General features: G+C 49.2%; 1 protein-coding gene across 1 annotated transcript; it reads right to left on the bottom strand.

The window, feature by feature from the left end:
* Positions 1-6,209: 6,209 nt before the first annotated feature.
* On the bottom strand, positions 6,210-23,414 carry TAFAZZIN (tafazzin, phospholipid-lysophospholipid transacylase). Its single transcript, XM_040405035.1, has 11 exons — positions 23,045-23,414; positions 22,331-22,453; positions 20,805-20,933; positions 20,622-20,667; positions 20,449-20,534; positions 20,266-20,346; positions 20,135-20,176; positions 19,995-20,057; positions 12,457-12,509; positions 11,255-11,332; positions 6,210-6,855 (listed from the first exon to the last, which is right to left on the bottom strand). The coding sequence occupies exons 2-11, from the start codon at positions 22,437-22,439 to the stop codon at positions 6,754-6,756; spliced, it is 789 nt and encodes a 262-aa protein (XP_040260969.1). The 5' UTR covers positions 22,440-22,453; positions 23,045-23,414; the 3' UTR covers positions 6,210-6,753.
* Positions 23,415-24,096: the final 682 nt, after the last annotated feature.

Here is a 24,096-nt window from a genome sequence, read left to right as displayed (position 1 = left end):
TCTACAACTCCTCCTTCATCACTCTCTACAACTCCTCCCTCATGGCCCTCTACAACTCCTCCCTCATGGCCCTCTACAACTCCTCCCTCATGGCCCTCTACAACTCCTCCCTCATCGCTCTCTACAACTCCTCCCTCATCGCTCTCTACAACTCCTCCCTCATCGCTCTCTACAACTCCTCCCTCATCGCTCTCTACAACTCCTCCCTCATCGCTCTCTTCAACTCCTCCCTCATGGCTCTCTACAACTCCTCCCTCATGGCCCTCTACAACTCCTCCATCATCGCTCTCTACAACTCCTCCCTCATCGCTCTCTACAACTCCTCCCTCATCGCTCTCTACAACTCCTCCCTCACTACAACTCCTCCCTCATCGCTCTCTACCACTCCTCCCTCATCGCTCTCTACAACTCCTCCCTCATCGCTCTCTACAACTCATCCCTCACTACAACTCCTCCCTCATTGCTCTCTACAACTCATCCCTCATCGCTCTCTACAACTCCTCCCTCATCGCTCTCTACAACTCCTCCCTCATCGCTCTCTACAACTCCTCCCTCATCGCTCTCTACAACTCCTCCCTCATGGCCCTCTACAACTCCTCCCTCATCGCTCTCTACAACTCCTCCCTCATCGCTCTCTACAACTCCTCCCTCATGGCCCTCTACAACTCCTCCCTCATCGCTCTCTACAACTCCTCCCTCATCGCTCTCTACAACTCCTCCCTCATCGCTCTCTACAACTCCTCCCTCACTACAACTCCTCCCTCATTGCTCTCTACAACTCCTCCCTCATAGCTCTCTACAACTCCTCCCTCATCGCTCTCTACAACTCTTCCCTCATCGCTCTCTACAACTCCTCCCTCATCGCTCTCTACAACTCCTCCCTCATCGCTCTCTACAACTCCTCCCTCATGGCCCTCTACAACTCCTCCCTCATCGCTCTCTACAACTCCTCCCTCATGGCTCTCTACAACTCCTCCCTCATGGCTCTCTACAACTCCTCCCTCATGGCTCTCTACAACTCCTCCCTCATGGCCCTCTACAACTCCTCCCTCATCGCTCTCTACAACTCCTCCCTCATGGCCCTCTACAACTCCTCCCTCATCGCTCTCTACAACTCCTCCCTCATCGCTCTCTACAACTCCTCCCTCATCGCTCTCTACAACTCCTCCCTCACTACAACTCCTCCCTCATTGCTCTCTACAACTCCTCCCTCATAGCTCTCTACAACTCTTCCCTCATCGCTCTCTACAACTCCTCCCTCATCGCTCTCTACAACTCCTCCCTCATCGCTCTCTACAACTCCTCCCTCATGGCCCTCTACAACTCCTCCCTCATCGCTCTCTACAACTCCTCCCTCATGGCTCTCTACAACTCCTCCCTCATGGCTCTCTACAACTCCTCCCTCATGGCTCTCTACAACTCCTCCCTCATGGCCCTCTACAACTCCTCCCTCATCGCTCTCTACAACTCCTCCCTCATCGCTCTCTACAACTCATCCCTCATGGCTCTCTACAACTCCTCCCTCATGGCTCTCTACAACTCCTCCCTCATGGCTCTCTACAACTCCTCACTCATGGCCCTCTACAACTTCTCACTCACTACAACTCCTCCCTCATCGCTCTCTACAACTCCTCCCTCATCGCTCTCTACAACTCCTCCCTCATGGCCCTCTACAACTCCTCCCTCATCGCTCTCTACAACTCCTCCCTCATGGCTCTCTACAACTCCTCCCTCATGGCTCTCTACAACTCCTCCCTCATGGCTCTCTACAACTCCTCCCTCATGGCCCTCTACAACTCCTCCCTCATCGCTCTCTACAACTCCTCCCTCATCGCTCTCTACAACTCATCCCTCATGGCTCTCTACAACTCCTCCCTCATGGCTCTCTACAACTCCTCCCTCATGGCTCTCTACAACTCCTCACTCATGGCCCTCTACAACTCCTCACTCACTACAACTCCTCCCTCATCGCTCTCTACAACTCCTCCCTCATCGCTCTCTACAACTCTTCCCTCATCGCTCTCTACAACTCTTCCCTCATCGCTCTCTACAACTCCTCCCTCATGGCCCTCTACAACTCCTCACTCATGGCCCTCTACAACTCCTCCCTCATCGCTCTCTACAACTCCTCCCTCATCGCTCTCTACAACTCCTCCCTCATGGCCCTCTACAACTCCTCCCTCATCGCTCTCTACAACTCCTCCCTCATCGCTCTCTACAACTCCTCCCTCATCGCTCTCTACAACTCCTCCCTCATCGCTCTCTACAACTCCTCCCTCATCGCTCTCTACAACTCTCTCATCGCTCTCTACAACTCCTCCCTCATCGCTCTCTACAACTCATCCCTCATCGCTCTCTACAACTCATCCCTCATCGCTCTCTACAACTCCTCCCTCATCGCTCTCTACAACTCCTCCCTCATTGCTCTCTACAACTCCTCCCTCATTGCTCTCTACAACTCATCCCTCATCGCTCTCTACAACTCCTCCCTCATCGCTCTCTACAACTCATCCCTCACTACAACTCCTCCCTCATCACTCTCTACAACTCATCCCTCACTACAACTCCTCCCTCATCACTCTCTACAACTCCTCCCTCATCGCTCTCTACAACTCATCCCTCACTACAACTCCTCCCTCATCGCTCTCTACAACTCCTCCCTCATCGCTCTCTACAACTCCTCCCTCATCGCTCTCTACAACTCCTCCCTCATCGCTCTCTACAACTCCTCCCTCACTACAACTCATCCCTCACTACAACTCAAACTCCTCCCTCATCACTCTCTACAACTCTTCTCTCATCACTCTCTACAACTCCTCCCTGATCGCTCTCTACAACTCCTCCCTCATCACTCTCTACAACTCCTCCCTCATCACTTTCTACAACTCCTCCCTCATCGCTCTCTACAACTCCTCCCTCATCACTCTCTACAACTCCTCCCTCATCGCTCTCTACAACTCCTCCCTCATCGCTCTCTACAACTCCTCCCTCACTCTCTACAACTCCTCCCTCATCACTCCTTAAAGGGCCAACACTTTCAGCGTTAAACTTTTTACCATTTATATAATTGAAAAACCTTTTAGGGTTAGTTTTACTTTCTTTGGCTGTTAGCCTCTCTGTTTCCAGCTTGGCTGCCAGTATCTTTCATTTACATGTTCTATTTTTCTCGTGCTTCTTTGCCACCTTCCTGTTTTAGTAATTTAGTGATTTAAACGCTTTCTTTTTATCATTTATTGCCCCTTCTACATTTTAATTTATCCACGTTGTTTTTCTCTTTCTTGTTCCTCACCCTATTATTCCCATAAGGTATTTATGTCTCACAATGACAGTTTAGAATGCTTTTAAAAATATCCCATTTTGTGGCTGTAACATTGTCCCAGTTAGTGAGTCTGATGGACTCCACATGTTTATGTCCCTCACTTATATCTTCCCGGAGTGTGGGCTTTAGACAGGACTTTACATAAAGGCAAACCCCTCCCCCTCCCCAATTTTGGCGATCCTTTCTAAACTGTAACCCTGTACGTTAACTGCCCAGTCATAGCTATCATCCAGCCATGTCTCAGTTATTCCCACTGTCATAGTCCTCCTCACACATCACTAAATGAATTACGCCCTGTGTACACAGGGGATCCGTAGGAAAAAGAACCTTTAATCACCACACCACCGCCTCCAGCCTTGTTTAGTGGTTCCGACCTGTCCATTCAATTACCGTCTGCCGAGGAAGGTCGTCCTCGCGGATATTAATTATTTTGCTGCAGATTTATTGAAAGACGTCTTTTAATGGCGGTAAGGAGCGCCCTGAGAGATCACCGTCTTACTGTGGCGGACTCTGTCCATGGGGCTTAGACTACTCCTCCTCCTGAATACATAGGTGTGGACTGTGTGGCAGTTGGCGGCCTGAGCTGTACGGATTATAGGGTGTCCACCATGCACACTAAGCTTTTTTGGGGCACACTAGCATGTGTATTGATCTGAGGTCCAGACTGGGTTCTGCTTATGATCGGGAACAGCTGCAAGGTTTGGGGCACGGGTTCTTGTGGCTGGACGCTACTTGAAGACATCAACTTCCAGGGTCAGTAACTTGCAGTTTTCAGCAGGGCACTGCTCCGGGGCGAGGGCTGTGCACAGGGCACTGCTCCAGGGCGAGGGCTACACAAAAGGCAGAGCTCGATGTGAGGGCTGCTCACAGGGCACTGCTCCGGGGCGAGGGCTGCGCACAGGGCACTGCTCCGGGGCAAGGGCTGCGCACAGGGCACTGCTCCGGGGCAAGGGCTGCGCACAGGGCACTGCTCCGGGGCAAGGGCTGCGCACAGGGCACTGCTCCGGGGCAAGGGCTGCGCACAGGGCACTGCTCCGGGGCAAGGGCTGCGCACAGGGCACTGCTCCGGGGCAAGGGCTGCGCACAGGGCACTGCTCCGGGGCAAGGGCTGCGCACAGGGCACTGCTCCGGGGCAAGGGCTGCGCACAGGGCACTGCTCCGGGGCAAGGGCTGCGCACAGGGCACTGCTCCGGGGCAAGGGCTGCGCACAGGGCACTGCTCCGGGGCAAGGGCTGCGCACAGGGCACTGCTCCGGGGCAAGGGCTGCGCACAGGGCACTGCTCCGGGGCGAGGGCTGCGCACAGGGCACTGCTCCGGGGCGAGGGCTGCGCACAGGGCACTGCTCCGGGGCGAGGGCTGCGCACAGGGCACTGCTCCGGGGGCGAGGGCTGCGCACAGGGCAGAGCTCGATGTGAGGGCTGCGCACAGGGCACTGCTCCGGGGCGAGGGCTGCACAAATGGCAGAGCTCGATGTGAGGGCTGCGCACAGGGCACTGCCTGAAAGATCTGCACAGCCAACAAACAAGTTATAAAAAAAAAAAAATAATCACGTAAGATGGGATGTGCCAGCAATTTGCAAACTGTATTTGGGGGACGAATGATCCTATTAAGGATCATTCATCCTCTGCTGTGCAGCTTACATCACTTATTGGCGCTGCTTCGCTGCATTTAAAAGGACTCCTCTTGGATCAAGTACCATTTTATTATTACACAATTACCATAATGTGAAATGCCTCCGAAACACCGGATCTGCCGGGGGAAGTAATGATCACTTCTTTATTGCAGGTAGATCCCCTGTGCCTCCTAAATCTGGACAACCCCTCTAACAGGCAGTGTGCTATGGCAGACCTAAATCTTCACATAGCCACTGATGGGCACCCCACAATTTTGCAGCAGGGGTACCATTCGGAAGTCAGAAGTAGCTCCCTCTCTCTGATTAACCTCTCAGTTGCCGGAGATGCAATCGAGTTCAGCATATGGAAGTCTTAAACGACTGCGATCAGAGTTATCTCCAATCCCGTTCATTGTAGGATCAGAGATAACTATGATTAACACTGAACTTGAAAACCACATGGAGTGGCATGCTGGTGCGAGTTCTGGACACATCTCAGACAACCTGTGATGCTGGGTGCGGGCACAGCTACCCCTCAAAGTACCGCCCCTTTAAAGCCTCTTTTAGACAAGCAAGTGTCACGCTCTGGACTCTCAGCACTGCCGGGGTCACATAGCATTATATTGATTTATGATGCTATGAAACTTTTAGGCCTCTTGCACACGAACGTTGTGTGCCTGTGGCCGTATTGCGGCGGGTCCGCAATACATGGGCACTGGCCCATGTGCACTCCGCATCACAGATGCGGACCCATTCACTTGAATAGGTCCGCAATCACGGAGATGCAGAACGGAAGCACGGATTGGAACCCCACGGAGTGCTTCCGTGGTGTTTCTGTCCGTGCCTCCGCACCACAAAAAAATTGAACTTGTTCTATTTTTTTTTTTTTGCGGTGCGGGCAGATCACGGACCCATTCAAGTTGAATGGGTCTCGATCTGTCCTTGCCCGTCAAATTGCGGTCCCCAAAGCACGGAACGGATGCACAACGTTCGTGTGCAAGTGGCCTTACAGTTCTGGAATGTACTGGATAATACTGACATAATGCTGTCAATCCAGAGCGTGACACTCGCTCGTCTGAAAGGGGCCTAATACTTAAAAGTAAATGCTACATGACTGTCACTCCTGTTAGGTCATTTCCGCTTTCTTCTACCAGACTGACGCCCCAAACTTTTGTCATGGTTGAGTTCCACAGCTTTTGGCGTCATGCATGGACGTTGACCCAAACAGGTCGCTAGCCTAAGAGGCTCACTGGAATCATTTCTAATGCGAAAGAAATGGAAAAAGAGAAATGTCATCTTTATTGGAAAGACCGCTATGGAAAAAACGGACAGTATAAAACAGTCTCGGCAGCCATCGTGCATTCCTGCAGCACGCGTATGGCCCATATCAGTACAATAAATAAAAGGCTGCACAAAAAAGAAGAATCCAGGGATGGGACGAGCAGTGCAATGGGTGCCGACAACCCCTTGAGACATTATTAAAAAGACTTGAAATCATAATGCAGACCTTCTCCAGCTTAAAAATGGTTAAAATCATCAAGACCCAGCACAGGTCAAAGGATATTGGGCTCAGTAGTCCTGTATCCTCACTGTGCTGCTCCATGTAACTTCATCTGTCGTCACCTTCATGTGATCCAGCAGCAGTTTATGGCGTAGACGCCAATGTAAGTAATAACCTGATGGGGGGGGGGGGGGGGGAATCGCGCTCCGACTCCTCACTGGCCTGTGCCCGGCGCTCCGGATGGATTAAAAACAAATAATACATAGGAAGGCATCTGGTGTGTGGCCGTCGTCGGCAGGTCTACTCTTTGGTGGCTTCTCGTCACCTCTGCTCTTTAAAGCTTTGGTGCAGGTTCTCTGCCTGCGACTTCAGCTGACGAAACTCCTCCTGGATGTAATCCGTGATTGCTTTCCTCATCTCCCTCTGCAGAGGCAAGACACAGGGTTACATCCCAATCACGAGAATGACGGGGCTTTTGACGCAAAAATGTGGTGCTTTTTTTTGTTTGTTTTTTTACAATTTTACACCACACGCCGCTACTGGTGAGGAGAGGTGTGGCCCAATGTGAAATTTTTAGTCTACTCCAGCCCCGAGCTGGTGAAGATTTGCTTTTCTTGTGCCAAATTGATTAATCAGGATGAAACTAGACAACCCTCCGGCTCAAGCTGTGATAACTAATGGGTAAGTACTTACCTGCCAGATTCCACCACTCTGGTTCTCCGGGCCGGGCTTTATTTAGGTGCCATAGCCTAGAAGCAATGAGCGCTTCCATCAATATAGATGGAAGCGTTCATGGCTGGAGCACAGGGAGCTGCGGTCCTGTCACTCAGCCTCTCCCGCACCTAATGGTGAAGCAGGAAGACTTCTCCCCGCTCCACCATTCAGCCTTCAGGCACAGATCGTGCTGCTGGCCTGTCTGGGCGGAGCCTGCAGCCCGGAAATCTGCATAAGCACCGCCCACACAGTGCTGCAGAGCAATCTGTGTCTGGAGGGGAGAGAGGACTGTGAGCTTCAGGAACGGGACAGGGTGAGTAGTTACTGTTTTGTTTTAACAGAGGGCATTACTACCACAAAGGGGGCACAGAGGGCATTACTACCACAAAGGGGGCACAGAGGGCATTACTACCGTGAGGGGGGGGCACAGGGGGCATTACTACCGTAAAGGGGGGGGCACAGGGGGCATTACTACCGTAAAGGGGGGGGCACAGGGGGCATTACTACCGTGAAGGGGGGCACAGGGGGCATTACTACCGTGAAGGGGGGCACAAGGGGCATTACTACCGTGAAGGGGGGCACAAGGGGCATTACTACCGTGAAGGGGGGCACAAGGGGCATTACTACCGTGAAGGGGGGCACAAGGGGCATTACTACCGTGAAGGGGGGCACAAGGGGCATTACTACCGTGAAGGGGGGCACAAGGGGCATTACTACCGTGAAGGGGGGCACAAGGGGCATTACTACCGTAAAGGGGGGCACAAGGGGCATTACTACCGTAAAGGGGGGCACAAGGGGCATTACTACCGTAAAGGGGGGCACAAGGGGCATTACTACCGTAAAGGGGGGCACAAGGGGCATTACTACCGTAAAGGGGGGCACAAGGGGCATTACTACTGTAAAGGGGGGCACAAGGGGCATTACTACTGTAAAGGGGGGCACAAGGGGCATTACTACCGTAAAGGGGGGCACAAGGGGCATTACTACCGTAAAGGGGGGCACAAGGGGCATTACTACCGTAAAGGGGGGCACAAGGGGCATTACTACCGTAAAGGGGGGCACAAGGGGCATTACTACCGTAAAGGGGGGCACAAGGGGCATTACTACCGTAAAGGGGGGCACAAGGGGCATTACTACCGTAAAGGGGGGCACAAGGGGCATTACTACCGTAAAGGGGGGCACAAGGGGCATTACTACCGTAAAGGGGGGCACAAGGGGCATTACTACCGTAAAGGGGGGCACAAGGGGCATTACTACCGTAAAGGGGGGCACAAGGGGCATTACTACCGTAAAGGGGGGCACAAGGGGCATTACTACCGTAAAGGGGGGCACAAGGGGCATTACTACCGTAAAGGGGGGCACAAGGGGCATTACTACCGTAAAGGGGGGCACAAGGGGCATTACTACCGTAAAGGGGGGCACAAGGGGCATTACTACCGTAAAGGGGGGCACAAGGGGCATTACTACCGTAAAGGGGGGCACAAGGGGCATTACTACCGTAAAGGGGGGCACAAGGGGCATTACTACCGTAAAGGGGGGCACAAGGGGCATTACTACCGTAAAGGGGGGCACAAGGGGCATTACTACCGTAAAGGGGGGCACAAGGGGCATTACTACCGTAAAGGGGGGCACAAGGGGCATTACTACCGTAAAGGGGGGCACAAGGGGCATTACTACCGTAAAGGGGGGCACAAGGGGCATTACTACCGTAAAGGGGGGCACAAGGGGCATTACTACCGTAAAGGGGGGCACAAGGGGCATTACTACCGTAAAGGGGGGCACAAGGGGCATTACTACCGTAAAGGGGGGCACAAGGGGCATTACTACTGTGAAGGGGGGCACAAGGGGCATTACTACCGTAAAGGGGGGCACAAGGGGCATTACTACCGTAAAGGGGGGCACAAGGGGCATTACTACCGTAAAGGGGGGCACAAGGGGCATTACTACCGTAAAGGGGGGCACAAGGGGCATTACTACCGTAAAGGGGGGCACAAGGGGCATTACTACCGTAAAGGGGGGCACAAGGGGCATTACTACCGTAAAGGGGGGCACAAGGGGCATTACTACCGTAAAGGGGGGCACAAGGGGCATTACTACCGTAAAGGGGGGCACAAGGGGCATTACTACCGTAAAGGGGGGCACAAGGGGCATTACTACCGTAAAGGGGGGCACAAGGGGCATTACTACCGTAAAGGGGGGCACAAGGGGCATTACTACCGTAAAGGGGGGCACAAGGGGCATTACTACCGTAAAGGGGGGCACAAGGGGCATTACTACCGTAAAGGGGGGCACAAGGGGCATTACTACTGTAAAGGGGGGCACAAGGGGCATTACTACTGTAAAGGGGGGCACAAGGGGCATTACTACTGTAAAGGGGGGCACAAGGGGCATTACTACTGTAAAGGGGGGCACAAGGGGCATTACTACTGTAAAGGGGGGCACAAGGGGCATTACTACCGTAAAGGGGGGCACAAGGGGCATTACTACTGTAAAGGGGGGCACAAGGGGCATTACTACTGTAAAGGGGGGCACAAGGGGCATTACTACTGTAAAGGGGGGCACAAGGGGCATTACTACTGTAAAGGGGGGCACAAGGGGCATTACTACTGTAAAGGGGGGCACAAGGGGCATTACTACTGTAAAGGGGGGCACAAGGGGCATTACTACTGTAAAGGGGGGCACAAGGGGCATTACTACTGTAAAGGGGGGCACAAGGGGCATTACTACTGTGAAGGGGGGCACAAGGGGCATTACTACTGTGAAGGGGGGCACAAGGGGCATTACTACTGTGAAGGGGGGCACAAGGGGCATTACTACTGTGAAGGGGGGCACAAGGGGCATTACTACTGTGAAGGGGGGCACAAGGGGCATTACTACTGTGAAGGGGGGCACAAGGGGCATTACTACTGTGAAGGGGGGCACAAGGGGCATTACTACTGTGAAGGGGGGCACAAGGGGCATTACTACTGTGAAGGGGGGCACAAGGGGCATTACTACTGTGAAGGGGGGCACAAGGGGCATTACTACTGTGAAGGGGGCACAAGGGGCATTACTACTGTGAAGGGGGCACAAGGGGCATTACTACTGTGAAGGGGGCACAAGGGGCATTACTACTGTGAAGGGGGCACAAGGGGCATTACTACTGTGAAGGGGGCACAAGGGGCATTACTACTGTAAAGTGGGTGAGCATAACTGTTATGGGGCACTGAGTGGGCATTATTACTGTTATGGGGGCACAGTGAGGGCATAACTACTCTGAAGGGGCACAGAGAGGGCATTAGTACTTTGAAATGGGCAGAGGGCATAACTACTGTGAGGGATCACAATGAAGGGATAATTACTTTAAAGGGGCACACTGTGGGCATAACTACTGTGAAGGTTGTACAGTAAAGGCATAACTACCTTGAAGGGGCACAATATGGGCATAACTACCATGAGAGGGCACATATCTGGACAAAACTACTGTGAAGGTTGTACAAATGAGGGCAATACTACTGTAAGGGGGTAAAAAAAAAAATGGAAGTATTGGTGGGGAGTGCCAGAGAAAGGACCCGCCCCGGGTACCAAATATCCTAGGCACGCCACTGAACAGAGCCCTGCTGGGAGAATCAGAGCGCTGGCACAGAATCTGGCAGCTAAGTACTTACCCGTTCTTCAGTGTCAATCCTCTTCTCAGCTTTGCTGTATGTTGTTGTGCTACCTACCTTCCGTTCAAGCTGCCAACCAGCTGTTGCTGTGAGCGACTGAGCATGCATGTCCACCAGCATTCAGCTCATTAGATGGACATGCATACTGCTATACACTCTGAACACCAGGTGGCACTACACTATGTAAGTAAATGCCACTGGAAATGTTTTTAATGCATGTAAATGGTAAATGTTCTTTTTTATATACAATTTACTAGTAGGGCAACCCTTATACTGGAGTGTGCATACCCAGACGTATTCATTTCTGACTGTGACCACATTACCAGCCTCTCCATATCAGTCAGAATAGCCCGTCCAGTATCAGTATGTGCTAAGTCGCTCAGAGATTGCAAGACGTCCTTGATCAAGGAGCCAAAAGCAACAGCTCTGATAAAGCCAAGTGATAAAAGTCAGGTTCTTACCGGCGTCCGGTGCTCAGCTCTCAACTTCTCCACCACAGACGCCGTGCTGAACGGGCTCCCAACCAGCACCGTGATCTTCTGTGGGGACAGAGAAGAAAAGGAGGGAATGAAATGACTGCTCCGGAGGCAATCTATAGCTTAAAGGGGATGGCCCATCGCTACGATATGCCACCAATGTCAGATAGCTGCTGGTCTTAGAAGAGGGACCCGCACCTATCTCTAGGGCACACTGCAAAAACACAGCCACACTCCAATTCACTTCTATGGGAGTGCCCAAAATAGCCGAGCGCTGGCTCAGCCATTTCCAGATCTGCCATAGAGGAGAATGGAGAGGTGGTGGCGCTTGCGCAGTGCGCTCTCCATTCACTTCTATGAGAGTTCCAGACAAAGCCAAGCCCGCTCACTTGACTCTCTTCAGAACTGCCATAGCAGTGAATGAAGAGCAAGCCATGGAAGTGCGGTGCGCTCTCCTTCGTCTTGTGGGCCCGCTCTAGAGACAAGTGCAGTCCCAGAGGGGGCAGCCATTGGTGGAATATCCTAGTGACAGCCAACCCCTTTAACTTTGAAAAAAAGCTCCAGTTGAAAGAAGTACCGTATTATTCGCTTTATAAGACGCACCTGATGATAAGACTAGAGGAAAAAAATATTTTGAACCAAAAGGTGTGCTAAAATATTTAATAAAATAATAATAATAGTTTACACTGTTATGGGGGGGGGGGGGGGTGTCTACGGACGACACACTGTTATGAGGATATTTGGACGATCTTTCGATCTTTGGATGACGCACTGTTATGTGACTATAACCCCCCTCATCCTTTAGAATACACCCATGTTCTGCAGTACACTGGTGTATTCTTAAAGATGAGGGGGGTTGTAGTCACAATAATACCGTCTAGAGACTGTAATGTAATTGACAAGTGTTTATATTAAATGTGACTATAACCCCCCCCATCCTTAAGAATACACCCATGTACTGCAGTGGATTCTTGTGGATGAGGGGGGTTATAGTCCTATTTAAACACACAGTTAATTTTTAGTTCACTTACCAGGGACTTTAGGCGACAGGGGATAGAACATGGCGACGGAGGCCACTACAACGCCTTCCTCCCTCCTATCTCACAGCAGTTCCATTGGTGGTCTTATAAAGCAAAAAATACGGTATGTGATGCCAACTAATAGGGCGTTTGACTACAGACACCTACCTGTCCCCATCGCGGCACATACGGTGGATCATTTGGAAGCACATCGTTCATTCCTGGGTTACAAGAGGGTAAATCAAAATATATTTAAAAAAAAACTGACATATTAGGTATCGCCGCGTCCATAACAACCTGCTCTATAAAAAGATCACATGAGCTAACCCGTCTGGTGAACAAAAAAATTTAATAAAAACAGTGCAAAAAAAAAAAAATATATATATATATATATATATATATATATATATATATATATATATCATAAATAGTGTAATACCAAACGATCAAAAAGTACCGTCACCTCATGCCTCAAAAACTGAGCCCCTACATAAGATAATCGCCCAAAAAATATAAATAATATGGCTTTCAGAAAAAGGAGACACAAAAACATGATTTCAAAAATGCTTTATTACGTAAAACTGAAACAAAAGTAGACATATTTGATATCGTCGCCTCCATGACAACAACCACTATAAAAATACCACATGATCTAACCTGTCAGGTGAACACCGTAAAAAATAAAAATGGCTATTCTGACACCGTTTTTGTAATGTTGCCTCACAAAAAGCGTAATATAGAGCTATCAAAAGTCATATATACCACAAAATAGTACCAATAAAAGGGTCACCTTATCCTATAATTTCCAAAATGGGGTCACTTTTTTGGAGTTTCTACTCTAGGGGTGCATCAGGAGGGTCTTTAAAATGTCATATGGCAACTTAAAATTATCCCAGTGAAATCTGCCTTTCAAAATCCATATGGCGCTCCTTTCCTTCTGAGCCCTGCCATGTGCCCGTACAGCAGTTTATGTTTCAAAAGCTTTATTGAAAAATATTTTTCATTTTCATATAAGCGTTATGATACAGCAACCAACTGTATTTCGATCATACATAAATTGTTAACAAAAAGGAAAATAATAATAAGGAAAAATGACAATGATTATGACAATCATCAATGGGGAGATCCAAAAGTGGTTATTAGTTAGGAAATGTTAAGTATTAATAGACATCATAAACTTGAATAGTCTATGTACTTTTTATGTCTGCAACAGCTTCCAACGGCATGGTATTCATTATAGAGATAGGGTCTGTTGTACACTGGCGGAGTAGGAGGAGGACACCCAGGGTTCCCACAACTTTTCAAACGTTTCGAATGTATCCATGCGGATGGCGGATAGTTTTTCATATAGTAGGATTCTATTAACCCTATCCAAAACTGCTTGGAAGCTTAATGTACTTGATTTCCATTTAAACGCTATATGAATTCTAGTCGCCATCAGTATATGTTGCGATAGTTTGAATTTGGCGAATGTTAGTCCAGGCGGTTTATCACCTAAAAGACATACTGTGGGTGTTATTTGGTAGTTGCAACCTAAAATTGTGGAGAGCAGTCTGCCAATTTTAGACCAAAGGAGTTGAACATGTGGGCACGTCCACCATATATGATAAACTGTACCATTATCGGTACAACCCCTAAAGCATAATGGTGATACTTCAGGATATATGCGGTGCAACTTAAAAGGCACTAGATGGGTTCTATGAAGGACCTTCACAGAGGTCTCTGCCAGTGTGGTTTGCCAAGAGGTCTTGGTCAAAGTTTGGGAACGGGAAAACCATTCTGACAGTGGATATTCTTCCTGTGTGTCCCTCTCCCACTCCACCATATACGGAAGCCTAACCCCATCAGGAGAGGGATCAAGCATTCCATATAGTCTGGACAGTAATCCCCTTCTATACAAAGAAAAATTGACAAAGCGTTCAAAGGGGGTAAAGTCTAAGTTCTGATTATCCACCTTCAAGGAATGGAGAAATGAGAATATTTGATTAGCCGCAAATGATTCACCTCTAGGGAGGTTAAATTTTTCTTTAAAATCACTCAGGGCCATCAATTTCCCCCTAACCAGGAATTTGTGTAGAGTTGTACAATTGTTGTCAATCCACCATTTAAAATTGGTAACTCTCAAACCCGGTGTGAAGGCCGGATTACCTATTATGTGAAGGAGTGGAGAGATTTTTGACTGTAGTGCAAACTTAAACCTAACTGATCTCCACAGCAGCAATGCTTGGTAGGATAACGGTGAGATAGAGCTTAATTTTTTTGGAAGAGGCAATGTGGTCCATAGTAAGGCTCTCCACGACCATGGGGACAGGAGGGATTGTTCCATTGACACCCACAGGGGGTGTGTCTCTGGTTTAGTATGTGTCAGGAAAAGCTGGGCTAATCTAGCAGCTTTGTAGTATTTTATGAAGTCTGGGACTGATAAACCACCCTGTGTTTTATGTCGGCACATGGTGGCCCGTGCTATACGAGCACGCTTGTTGCCCCAAATAAATTTTAATACATCCCTTTGTAGGTCGCGGAGGTCCCCACTCGGGACTGGTAATGGGACAGTCCTAAATAAATAAAGAAGCCTGGGCAATACAACCATCCTGATTACATGTATTCTACCTATCCAAGATATCGGTAGTGCATTCCAAATTTTAAGATCTTCTCTGATAGCTCGATATAGAGGGGTGTAGTTCAGTTTATACATCATGTGCGGTTGAGTGGGCACTACTGTGCCTAGATATGGTATATGATTGGGTAGGTAATGGAACTGGAATTTACTTAAAAGGAGCGACTTCATAGAAGGGGAAGTATTACATAACATAAGCTCAGATTTCTGATGATTAACTCGAAGGCCAGATATCTCTGAAAAGTTTCTCAGAGTCTTTAAGAGATTTGGCAGAGAAATAAGAGGATTAGTAAGGGACAGGAGGAGGTCATCTGCAAACAGACTCAACTTATATTCCATGTCTTCTATCTTAACCCCTGATACATCTTGATCATTTCTGATAGAGATGGCGAGAGGTTCCATCGCCAGGGCAAAAAGGGCCGGGGATAGGGGACACCCTTGGCGCGTGCCTCTAAGTATTTGGATGGGGGCAGGATTCATGGACGGGAGTTTAAGGTATGCGACTGGTGATGAATAAAGTGCCTTAACAGCTTGTATAAATGGGCCCTCAATACCCATAGAATGGAGAACCAGATGTAAGTAGTCCCATGTGACAGAATCAAAGGCCTTTTCTATATCGAGGGCTAGGACAGCAAGTGGTGTGTTTCTTTTGTTTGCTACTTGAATCAGATTGAGTATTTTGCGTATATTATCAGGAGCTTCTCTCCCCGGGATAAACCCTACCTGGTCTTTGCCAATAAGATTGGGGAGTAAATTATTAAGCCGACGCGCCAGTATAGATGTTAGGATTTTTGTGTCCAAATTCAATAGGGATATTGGTCTATAGTTGGAGGGAGATAGAGGATCTTTTTTGGGTTTTGGAATGACTGTTATGTTAGCTGCTAGAAAGTCTGGATGTGGGATATTACCTTGTAATATGTGGTTACAAAATTTAGTGATGTGTGACGTTAAGAGGGGAGCAAATTTTTTATAATAGAGGGCTGACAGACCGTCCGGGCCGGGTGCTTTGCCTAACTTCAGAGACTTAATTGATAGTTCCACATCTTCGTTTACTATTGTTTTGTTCAGTTCCCTTACTGCTTCAGGGGAGACCTGTGGTAATCTAATGGAAGTCAGGAAGCTGTTATGCTCTTGTCCAAGTATATTGTTCGGTTTAGCATAGAGTTTTTGGTAAAATGTATGAAAGGTCTGATATATAGTTTCCGGGTTAGAGGAAACTTGGCCTGTATTTAATCTCATCTGGAACACCTGGTTTATTTTTTGCTTGGCCTTGAGTTGGCGGGCTAGCATTTTGTCAGGCTTATTAGCATATTTATAATAGTAGGATGCGGTCCAACGTAGTGCTTTTTCTGTTTGATCCGTGAGAATCATGTTAATTTGAAGTTTGGCGTTTTTTATCTCCCTAAGCAAGTACATTGAGGGTGTTCTTTGATGTGCTTTAACTAGTTTACTGAGCTTGGATTCTAGATTCAGTAGGGATGCATGTCTTTCTTTTTTTAGACGTGAGGCTTCCTTGATGATTTGACCCCTCATAAAGGCCTTATGGGAGAGCCAGACCACCACCGGGTCTACATCGGGATCAGAGTTGTCTAGGAAAAACTGTTTTAACTCATCCTGGATACGATCACGTACAGCAGGCCTTGTCAACAATGACTCATTAAGCCTCCAAGTAAACAATCTACTAGTAGGAGTATATGGGGAGACATCCGCAACAACCATGTCATGGTCTGACCAAGACATCACTTGGTGTCGACAGTAGGCCAAGTGTGGTAGAAGGGATGTTGATATTAGAACCATATCAATGCGTGTATATAGATGATGTGCGGGGGAGTAGTAGGTATATCCTCTCTGAGTGCTGTTATACTCCCTCCAAGAGTCAGCCAAGGAAAGAGTTTTCATAACATTCAAAATCTGGTGTCCCAGGACAGCTGAGCGTGGGGTGTTAGGCTGGGAGGAGCGGTCTAACAAGGGATTCATTACAAAATTAAAGTCTCCTGCCCATATTAACTCATCATACCGTAGTGCCTCTATTAGGTGGCACATATGATTGAAAAAGGTAATGGGGTCGTCAGTTGGGGCATATACATTGACTATGCACATTACTTTCCCTTTATATTCCCCTAATAGGATGACATAGCGTCCCTCTTGGTCATTAATGTGCTCAGTTATCTGATATGGGAATGAGTTCTGTAAGAGGGTGACAACTCCTCTACTTTTAGTGTGAAAGGTAGAGGTAAAGAATCTAGAGTATCGGGGATGGAAATATTTGGGGTGGGAAGAAGGCGTAAAGTGTGACTTCTGTATACATATTATATCTGGGTTATGTCTAAGATAGGTTGAAAATGCTGTTTTACGTTTGCCTGGGGAATTGAAGCCCCGTACATTATGTGACACTAGCTTACACATTATCCCAGCAGTAAATGATAAAGCTTAGCATAACTAGTCGTATATACCATAACCAGCTGATGACAGTGCATATAAGGATCCCCATATAGACAAAAAAACAAGAAAGATAACATATAAACAAAATTAACAATGCTGTTAAACAGCTAGATTGGCAGGGCCTACCGTGGCCTGCATTAACTAGTGGGCCTAATGTGGATATCAGGGGAACAATATCTATCCCTGGATCCACAATATGTGACCCAAAAATGGAGAGCAACATGGACATCCGAATCGCTGTAACCCTAGCGAATGTCCTGAATTAAACCTGCACACACAACCGTGTGTATCACGTCCCAGAATCCGATTGTTCGGTAGGTTATTCAAAGAATCCAACCATGGCTGCTGAAATCTTTATGAAGGAAGCGTCCCGCTCTTTTTCCAGCTGATTTTGAACAAGGCCGAGCCTCACCTTCAATGGCCTGGTGATTTAGCGTTGGTGGGCACCTGTGTCCAGACCCTGGCCGGGCGTTGCGGCCTAGTGGGCGCCGATGATTTGTTCAGGGTATCCACCTTTAATCCGGCTTGACGCAGCTTCTCGATCCCCTCATCAGGAGTATGTACCGTATAGGAGCGTGAGTTGAGCTGAAAGGATAGGGCAAAGGGGAACCCCCATCTGTAACGTACTTGGGCTTGTTGTAGGGCCTGTGTCACAGGCTTCATCTCTCTACGCTTCCGAAGCGTTGTGGGAGCTAAGTCCGCATAGATGTGCACCACCGGCGGGAGATCAGGTAAGGTCGCCATATTTCGCGCCGCGTTGAGAATCAGATCTCTCATCTCCGGGTAGTGTAGTTTTAGAACCACATCCCTGGGAGTGTCAGGGACTCGTGGCTTCCCCAGGGCCCTGTGTATCCTATCCATCCGTAATTGACTCAGCTGGGCCTGGGGTAGTAAGGCCGCAAACAGCGCACCCATCGTGCTTGATAAGTCCTGAAAGGATTCAGGTAGGCCCCTTATACGAAGGTTCCCCCTCCTTGACCTATTCTCCAGGTCTTCTATTTTTGTTTCAAGGGCTTGTAGCTGTAGGGAATGGGCATCAATGTCCTCTCTATCAGCGCCCATGGCGTCTGCTAGCTCGTCCGTTCTGGACTCTAGGTCTGAGACCCTGTTACCCAGTTCATTAATCTGGCGGGAGAATTCTGCAACCGCCTGAGCTAGCTCATTTTTAAAGAGAGCCGCAATGTTGGTATATAGATCTGTCTGACCTGTTTGTGAAGAGACTGCAGCCGCATGATGCTCACTTTCAGTAGAGGAGGCCGGGCTCGTCGGGGAAGCCGCCTTGTCGGCCATGATGGATTGCCTCGTGGTCCGGAAGATCTCCGGTATAGTTTGAGAAGCTGCAGGTGTTCCCGGGATTTTCAATCCCCTCTTGCCTCGGGTAGACTTCTGCGGCCTCTGCATTAGTATTCAGGGCTTGTGGAGCCGAATGAACGGCGCTAATGTTGGGAAAATGTCAGCGGTCGGAGCGGAGCTCACAGAGACATGTCTGCTCCGTAAGCCTCGCGCATGCGCTCTCCGTACAGCAGTTTATGACCACATATGGGGTGTTTCTGTAAACTACAGAATAAGGGTAATAAATATCAAGTTTTATTTGGCTGATAACCCTTGATGTATTACAGGAAAAAGAATATGAATTAAAATGGAAAATCTGCCAAAAAAAAATGAAATTTAAAAAAGTTATCTCCTTTTTCCTTTAATTCTTGTGGAACACCTAAAGGGTTAAAGTTTGTAAAATCAATTTTGAATAACTTGAGGGGTGTAGTTTCTACAAAGTGACTTCATAACTGAAGTGGTCCTTAAAAAAGTGTGTTTCGGAAATTCTTAGAAATTTGCTTCTAAAATTCTAAGCCTTATAAAGATCCTAAAAAATAAAATGACATTTACAGAATGATGCACACGAGGGTGGACATGTGGGAAATAAAAGAGCAATAACTCTTTTATCATGCATCACTATCTGCCTTAAAAGCAGATAAATGAAAATAGCTAAGTTTTCCCAAACTTCATTAAATTTTGGATTTTTTTTATAAATAAAAGGTGAATTATATCGGCTAAAATTTTTCACTATCACGATGTACAATGTGTCGCAAGAGCATAATCTCAGAATCGCTTGGATAAGTAAAAGCGTTCTGAAGTTATAACCACAAAAAGTGACCCATGTCAAGTTTCCAAAAAAAAAACGGCCTGGTCCGCTGCGCATGCGCAGTGAGCCCTCCTTCACTTGCGGGGCTCCGTTCTCGATATAGGTTGCGGGTCCCAGAGATGGGACCCGCAGATATAAAACAATGGTGGCATATCCTAGCGATATGCTCCCATTGTCCATGATGAGACAACCCCTTTAAAGGTGTTAAGAGACCGTTGTGTGTTTTACGATCTGCAAATCGCGGATCCGCAAAACACGGATAGCCTCCGTGTGCATTCCGCAATTTGCGGAACGGCACGGACATCCATTAATATAAGTGCCTATTCTTGTCCGCTAAACGCGGTCAAGAATAGGACAGGTTATATTTTTTTTTTACGGACCACACGGAGTGCTGTCCGCATCTTTTGCGGCCCCATTGAAGTGAATGGGTCCGCATCCGAGCCGCCAAAACTGAGGCTCGGATGTGGACTAAAACAACGGCCGTGTGCATGAGGCCTAAGTACGTACCGACGTGCCAGAGGGGGAGGATGATGGGATGCAGCGTGCACTCAGATATTACACGTCCGATGCCTAAAAAATAGGGGCAGATATAAGTATATGTATAATAATTACCGACCCCAAATCTAATTCCCCCCATGAGCACTCACCCCACTTCAGCCTCATAAAGTCTTGGGTCATGTTAACTTTCCCTAAAAAGAGAAATAAAAGCTTTCTGAGAATCCAGCAGCAGCCTGACACCAGCATACATCATCATGGACGGTGTGGGGGGAGGCGTTACCTTCCGGAAACATGTGCACCCATTCTCCATCGTTCAGCCGCTCCACGATGAAGTCCATTCCTTTCTGGTATACTCCGTCCCCTGCGGAACAAGAAACGAGCCGGAAGAAGGAAGATCCCACTGGACACTACAGGTAATGCACACAGTGGTATCTACAGGGACCCCGCCGCCGCCTCTACTGACCTCGGCACACCGGCACACACTTGCCCATACTGAAGAACCAGGAGTGCATCTCTTTTGTAAAGCATATATCGGCAGCAGTGGGGGTCCTGAAAGAGGGGGCACAAACATGTCAGGTGGCGGACATGATATACACGGACGTCTATAGGTCGGTTCTATATGGGGACAACCCTCACCATCTCATCGTCTTCAGGTTCCACAGGTGCCTAAACTTTAGAATACCTGGAAAGAATACAGGAAAGATGTTGTGCGTTACCCCTGCCCTGTCAGCGCATGCTGGGAGTTGTAGTTTTGCAACAACTGAAGAGTCAAAGGGTGCTTTAGGCGAATGGGTGCACGGGCCAGGGCAGATCACTTACCCCACAGGTGAGGGTCGTCCATGCAGGACTGGTGGTTACAGATGGTGATGAGCGGCGTGCCCGGCTGCCGCTTCTCAACCAGCTCGTATAAGACCTCCTTGTTGTGCACCCGCAGACTGTTCATGTACTCTGCAATAACAAGGGATGGCGACAGTCAATCTATGGCAGGGATCAGCGGCCTCTGAAACTACAACTCCCAGAATCCTCCATTCACTTCTACGGTAGTTACAAGAACAGCCGAGCAAGTGTGCATGCTGGGAGTTGTAGTTTAACAGCAGCTGGAGTGCCGGAGTTTGCAGACCCCCTGTTCCTTGCATCATTTTGAGGGGGCGCCGAGGTGTCAAATTATCAGAAATTCCTGACTATTGGACGTACAAGTACATTGGGGTCTAAACAGCTACAGCACCCCCACTGCTGTGCTGTCATTTGGGGCTCATTCACACGACCGTATGAAATTGCGGACCCATTCATTTCAATGGGGCCGCAAAGTATGCGGACAGCAAACCGCGTGTGGTCCACATCTATAGTTCCATTCCGCGGCCACGCAAAAATATAGAGCATGTCCGCAATCGTGGACAAGAATAGGCATTTTCTACGATCCGCAAATTGTGGAACGCACACGGGTCAGTATCCATGTTTTGTGGATCCGCAAAACACTACAGTCATGTGGATGGAGTGTTAGCAATTAAAGGGGTTTTCTCAGATCTTTTTAAACCAGTATCTGATCAGTGGGGGTCTGACACCCCCCGGGACCCCCGGCGATCAACTGTTTGAGAACAGGCACTGGTTGCTTGCAGTAGCGCTGCGGCTTTCTCGTAGCTTGTCCTAGGCCAGCGACAACACGCCTAGGAGCAGCTCAGACCCATTGAAGTGAATGGAGCCGAGCGCAATTCCAAGCACGGCCACTATACTATGGATGGCGCTCTGCTTGGTAAGCAGTTAGGTCGGTCAGCGGTCGGCCCAGGTCAATCAGATACTGATCAGTTATTTTAAAAAAATAATCTTGAAAAACCTCTAATCCAGCATGGGAATAGTGGGATTACCCACTAGCTGCTTGGACACTACAACCCTCAACATCCCCTATGAAAAGGGTTAATCAACTAACATTGTTGATATCACTTATGCACAGAATAGGTGATAACTGTGTGGTCGCTGGGGCGGACCCCCGCTGCTCACGAGTTCGGAGTCCACTGTGTGACTGCAGCAGCCCTGCGCAGGCGCCGAGGTCAGCGCCATCTCCAGCAGTCCCACAGAACGCACCGTGTGCGTTCACACAGGGGACCCCTAGTCACATGATCAGCGAGGGTCCTAGTGGACGGACCCTAACCAATCCTACATCCATCCCATGGGCAGGTGATAAGTGCTGTGTTGTGGACCCCTTTAAGACACATGGATGTCCTACAGGGGGCTTCTCCGCTCCGGACCCCCTCCATACTGTAGTTCGCTATTCTGCATGTACGCCACGGAAACGGCTTTGAAGACACGCTGGGAGTTGTAGTTTCACGCCAGCTATGAGAAATACTTACTGGTCCACACCCAGCTGTACGAGCCCACCAGCCCAGTGATCACCGTACTGGTAACATGGCGAAAACCGCGCGACTTGACAGGGAACGGCCAGCTCACCACCAGCGGCATTCTTCGGCGAAGATCTGTAAAAACAACGAGAGAGAAAGCGCGTTATACTGGGCGAAAAAACGTCTGATAATCCAGAATATCGGATTGTCCGGTCCCATCACAGTGAGATCATATAGCGGGATACTCGGTATTACGGTCGGACGGTGCGGTTTTTAACCACTTTTATTGTGAAACTGCAAGAACATTATTTTGCAAGAATAGCGGTAAAAAAGAAAAAGCCCCGTCTGAACAGAGCCTTAGAAAGCGGCATCAATATGGCCGCAGCTGCCAAATGGGTGCATGATGAGTGCAGTAGTCCCAGAAAACTGGGCAACACCCTGTGAGGGCCACAATGGGGTCCTATGGGCTGACACCCAGCTTTCCCAGGATAAGATAAAATCACAATAGATTATAATAGGAGCGATTCTGTTTCACCCCGCCCTCCCTCCATCATTTCCGGGGACGCTCCTCAGGAAAGCCCGAGGCTTTGGCCTAGTTCAGCGCCACCACGTCCGTGGTTCGGGGCAGGGCTGCAGGACGGCCGCCGGTGATGGAGCCGGGGTGTGTGGGAGTCCTGGGGGCCGCCATCTTGGATGGGCCGCCATCTTGGATGGGCCCCCACTCACCTGGGAGCCGGCTGCAGGGAGGCTTCAGTCAGCCCTTCGCGGGTTTCTTCTTATGTCGTCCTGCAGCCCCGTCACTGCTCACTAGAGGGCGCTCAGCCCCACAACATGGCGGCCTCCACCCCCCTCAGCTCCTGCAGGTTTCTTATTATCAGGCGCTTCATGTTACACTTCTTTACCAAGACTTCTGCTTGCTGTCAGTGAATGGCAATGTTGTATTCATTCAGAGGCCGAACACTTGGCCTGTGTACACAGCTGAGGGTTTGTTACTATGTGTTGTTAAATATAAAGGCAATACTGAATCTTAAAGGGGGAGATTTAGCAATACAGGGTCGTATGGATGATGAGGGTCCTGACAGGGCATATGGATAGTGGGGGTTATGGACAGTGGTGGTCCTGATGGGGCATACAGAGGGTGGTGGTCCTGATGGGTCATACAGATGGTGGTGGTCCTGATGGGTCATACGGAGGGTGGTGGTCCTGATGGGGCAGACGGACGCTGGAGATCCTGATGGGGCAGACGGACGCTGGAGATCCTGATGGGTCATACAGACAGTGGCGGTCCTGATGGGCCATACGACGTTGGGGGTCCTGATATCATACAGACGGGGGTGGTCCTGATGGGTCATACAGATGGTGGTGGTCCTGATGGGTCATACAGATGGTGGTGGTCCTGATGGGTCATACAGATGGTGGTGGTCCTGATGGGTCATACAGATGGTGGTGGTCCTGATGGGATAAACGGAGGGTGGTGGTCCTGATGGGTCATACGGATGGTGGTGGTCCTGATGGGTCGTACAGATGGTGGTGGTCCTGATGGGTTATACGGAGGGTGGTGGTCCTGATGGGTCGTACAGAGGGTGGTGGTCCTGATGGGTCATACGGAGGGTGGTGGTCCTGATGGGTCGTACAGAGGGTGGTGGTCCTGATGGGTCATACAGATGGTGGTGGTCCTGATGGGTCATACGGAGGGTGGTGGTCCTGATGGGTCGTACAGAGGGTGGTGGTCCTGATGGGTCATACAGATGGTGGTGGTCCTGATGGGTCATACGGAG

Source organism: Bufo bufo, chromosome 8 (genome assembly GCF_905171765.1).
Source record: "Bufo bufo chromosome 8, aBufBuf1.1, whole genome shotgun sequence".
Classification (NCBI taxonomy): domain Eukaryota; kingdom Metazoa; phylum Chordata; class Amphibia; order Anura; family Bufonidae; genus Bufo; species Bufo bufo.
Note: the sequence above shows the minus strand (reverse complement) of the source record. Positions and strands in the feature narration are given on the sequence as shown.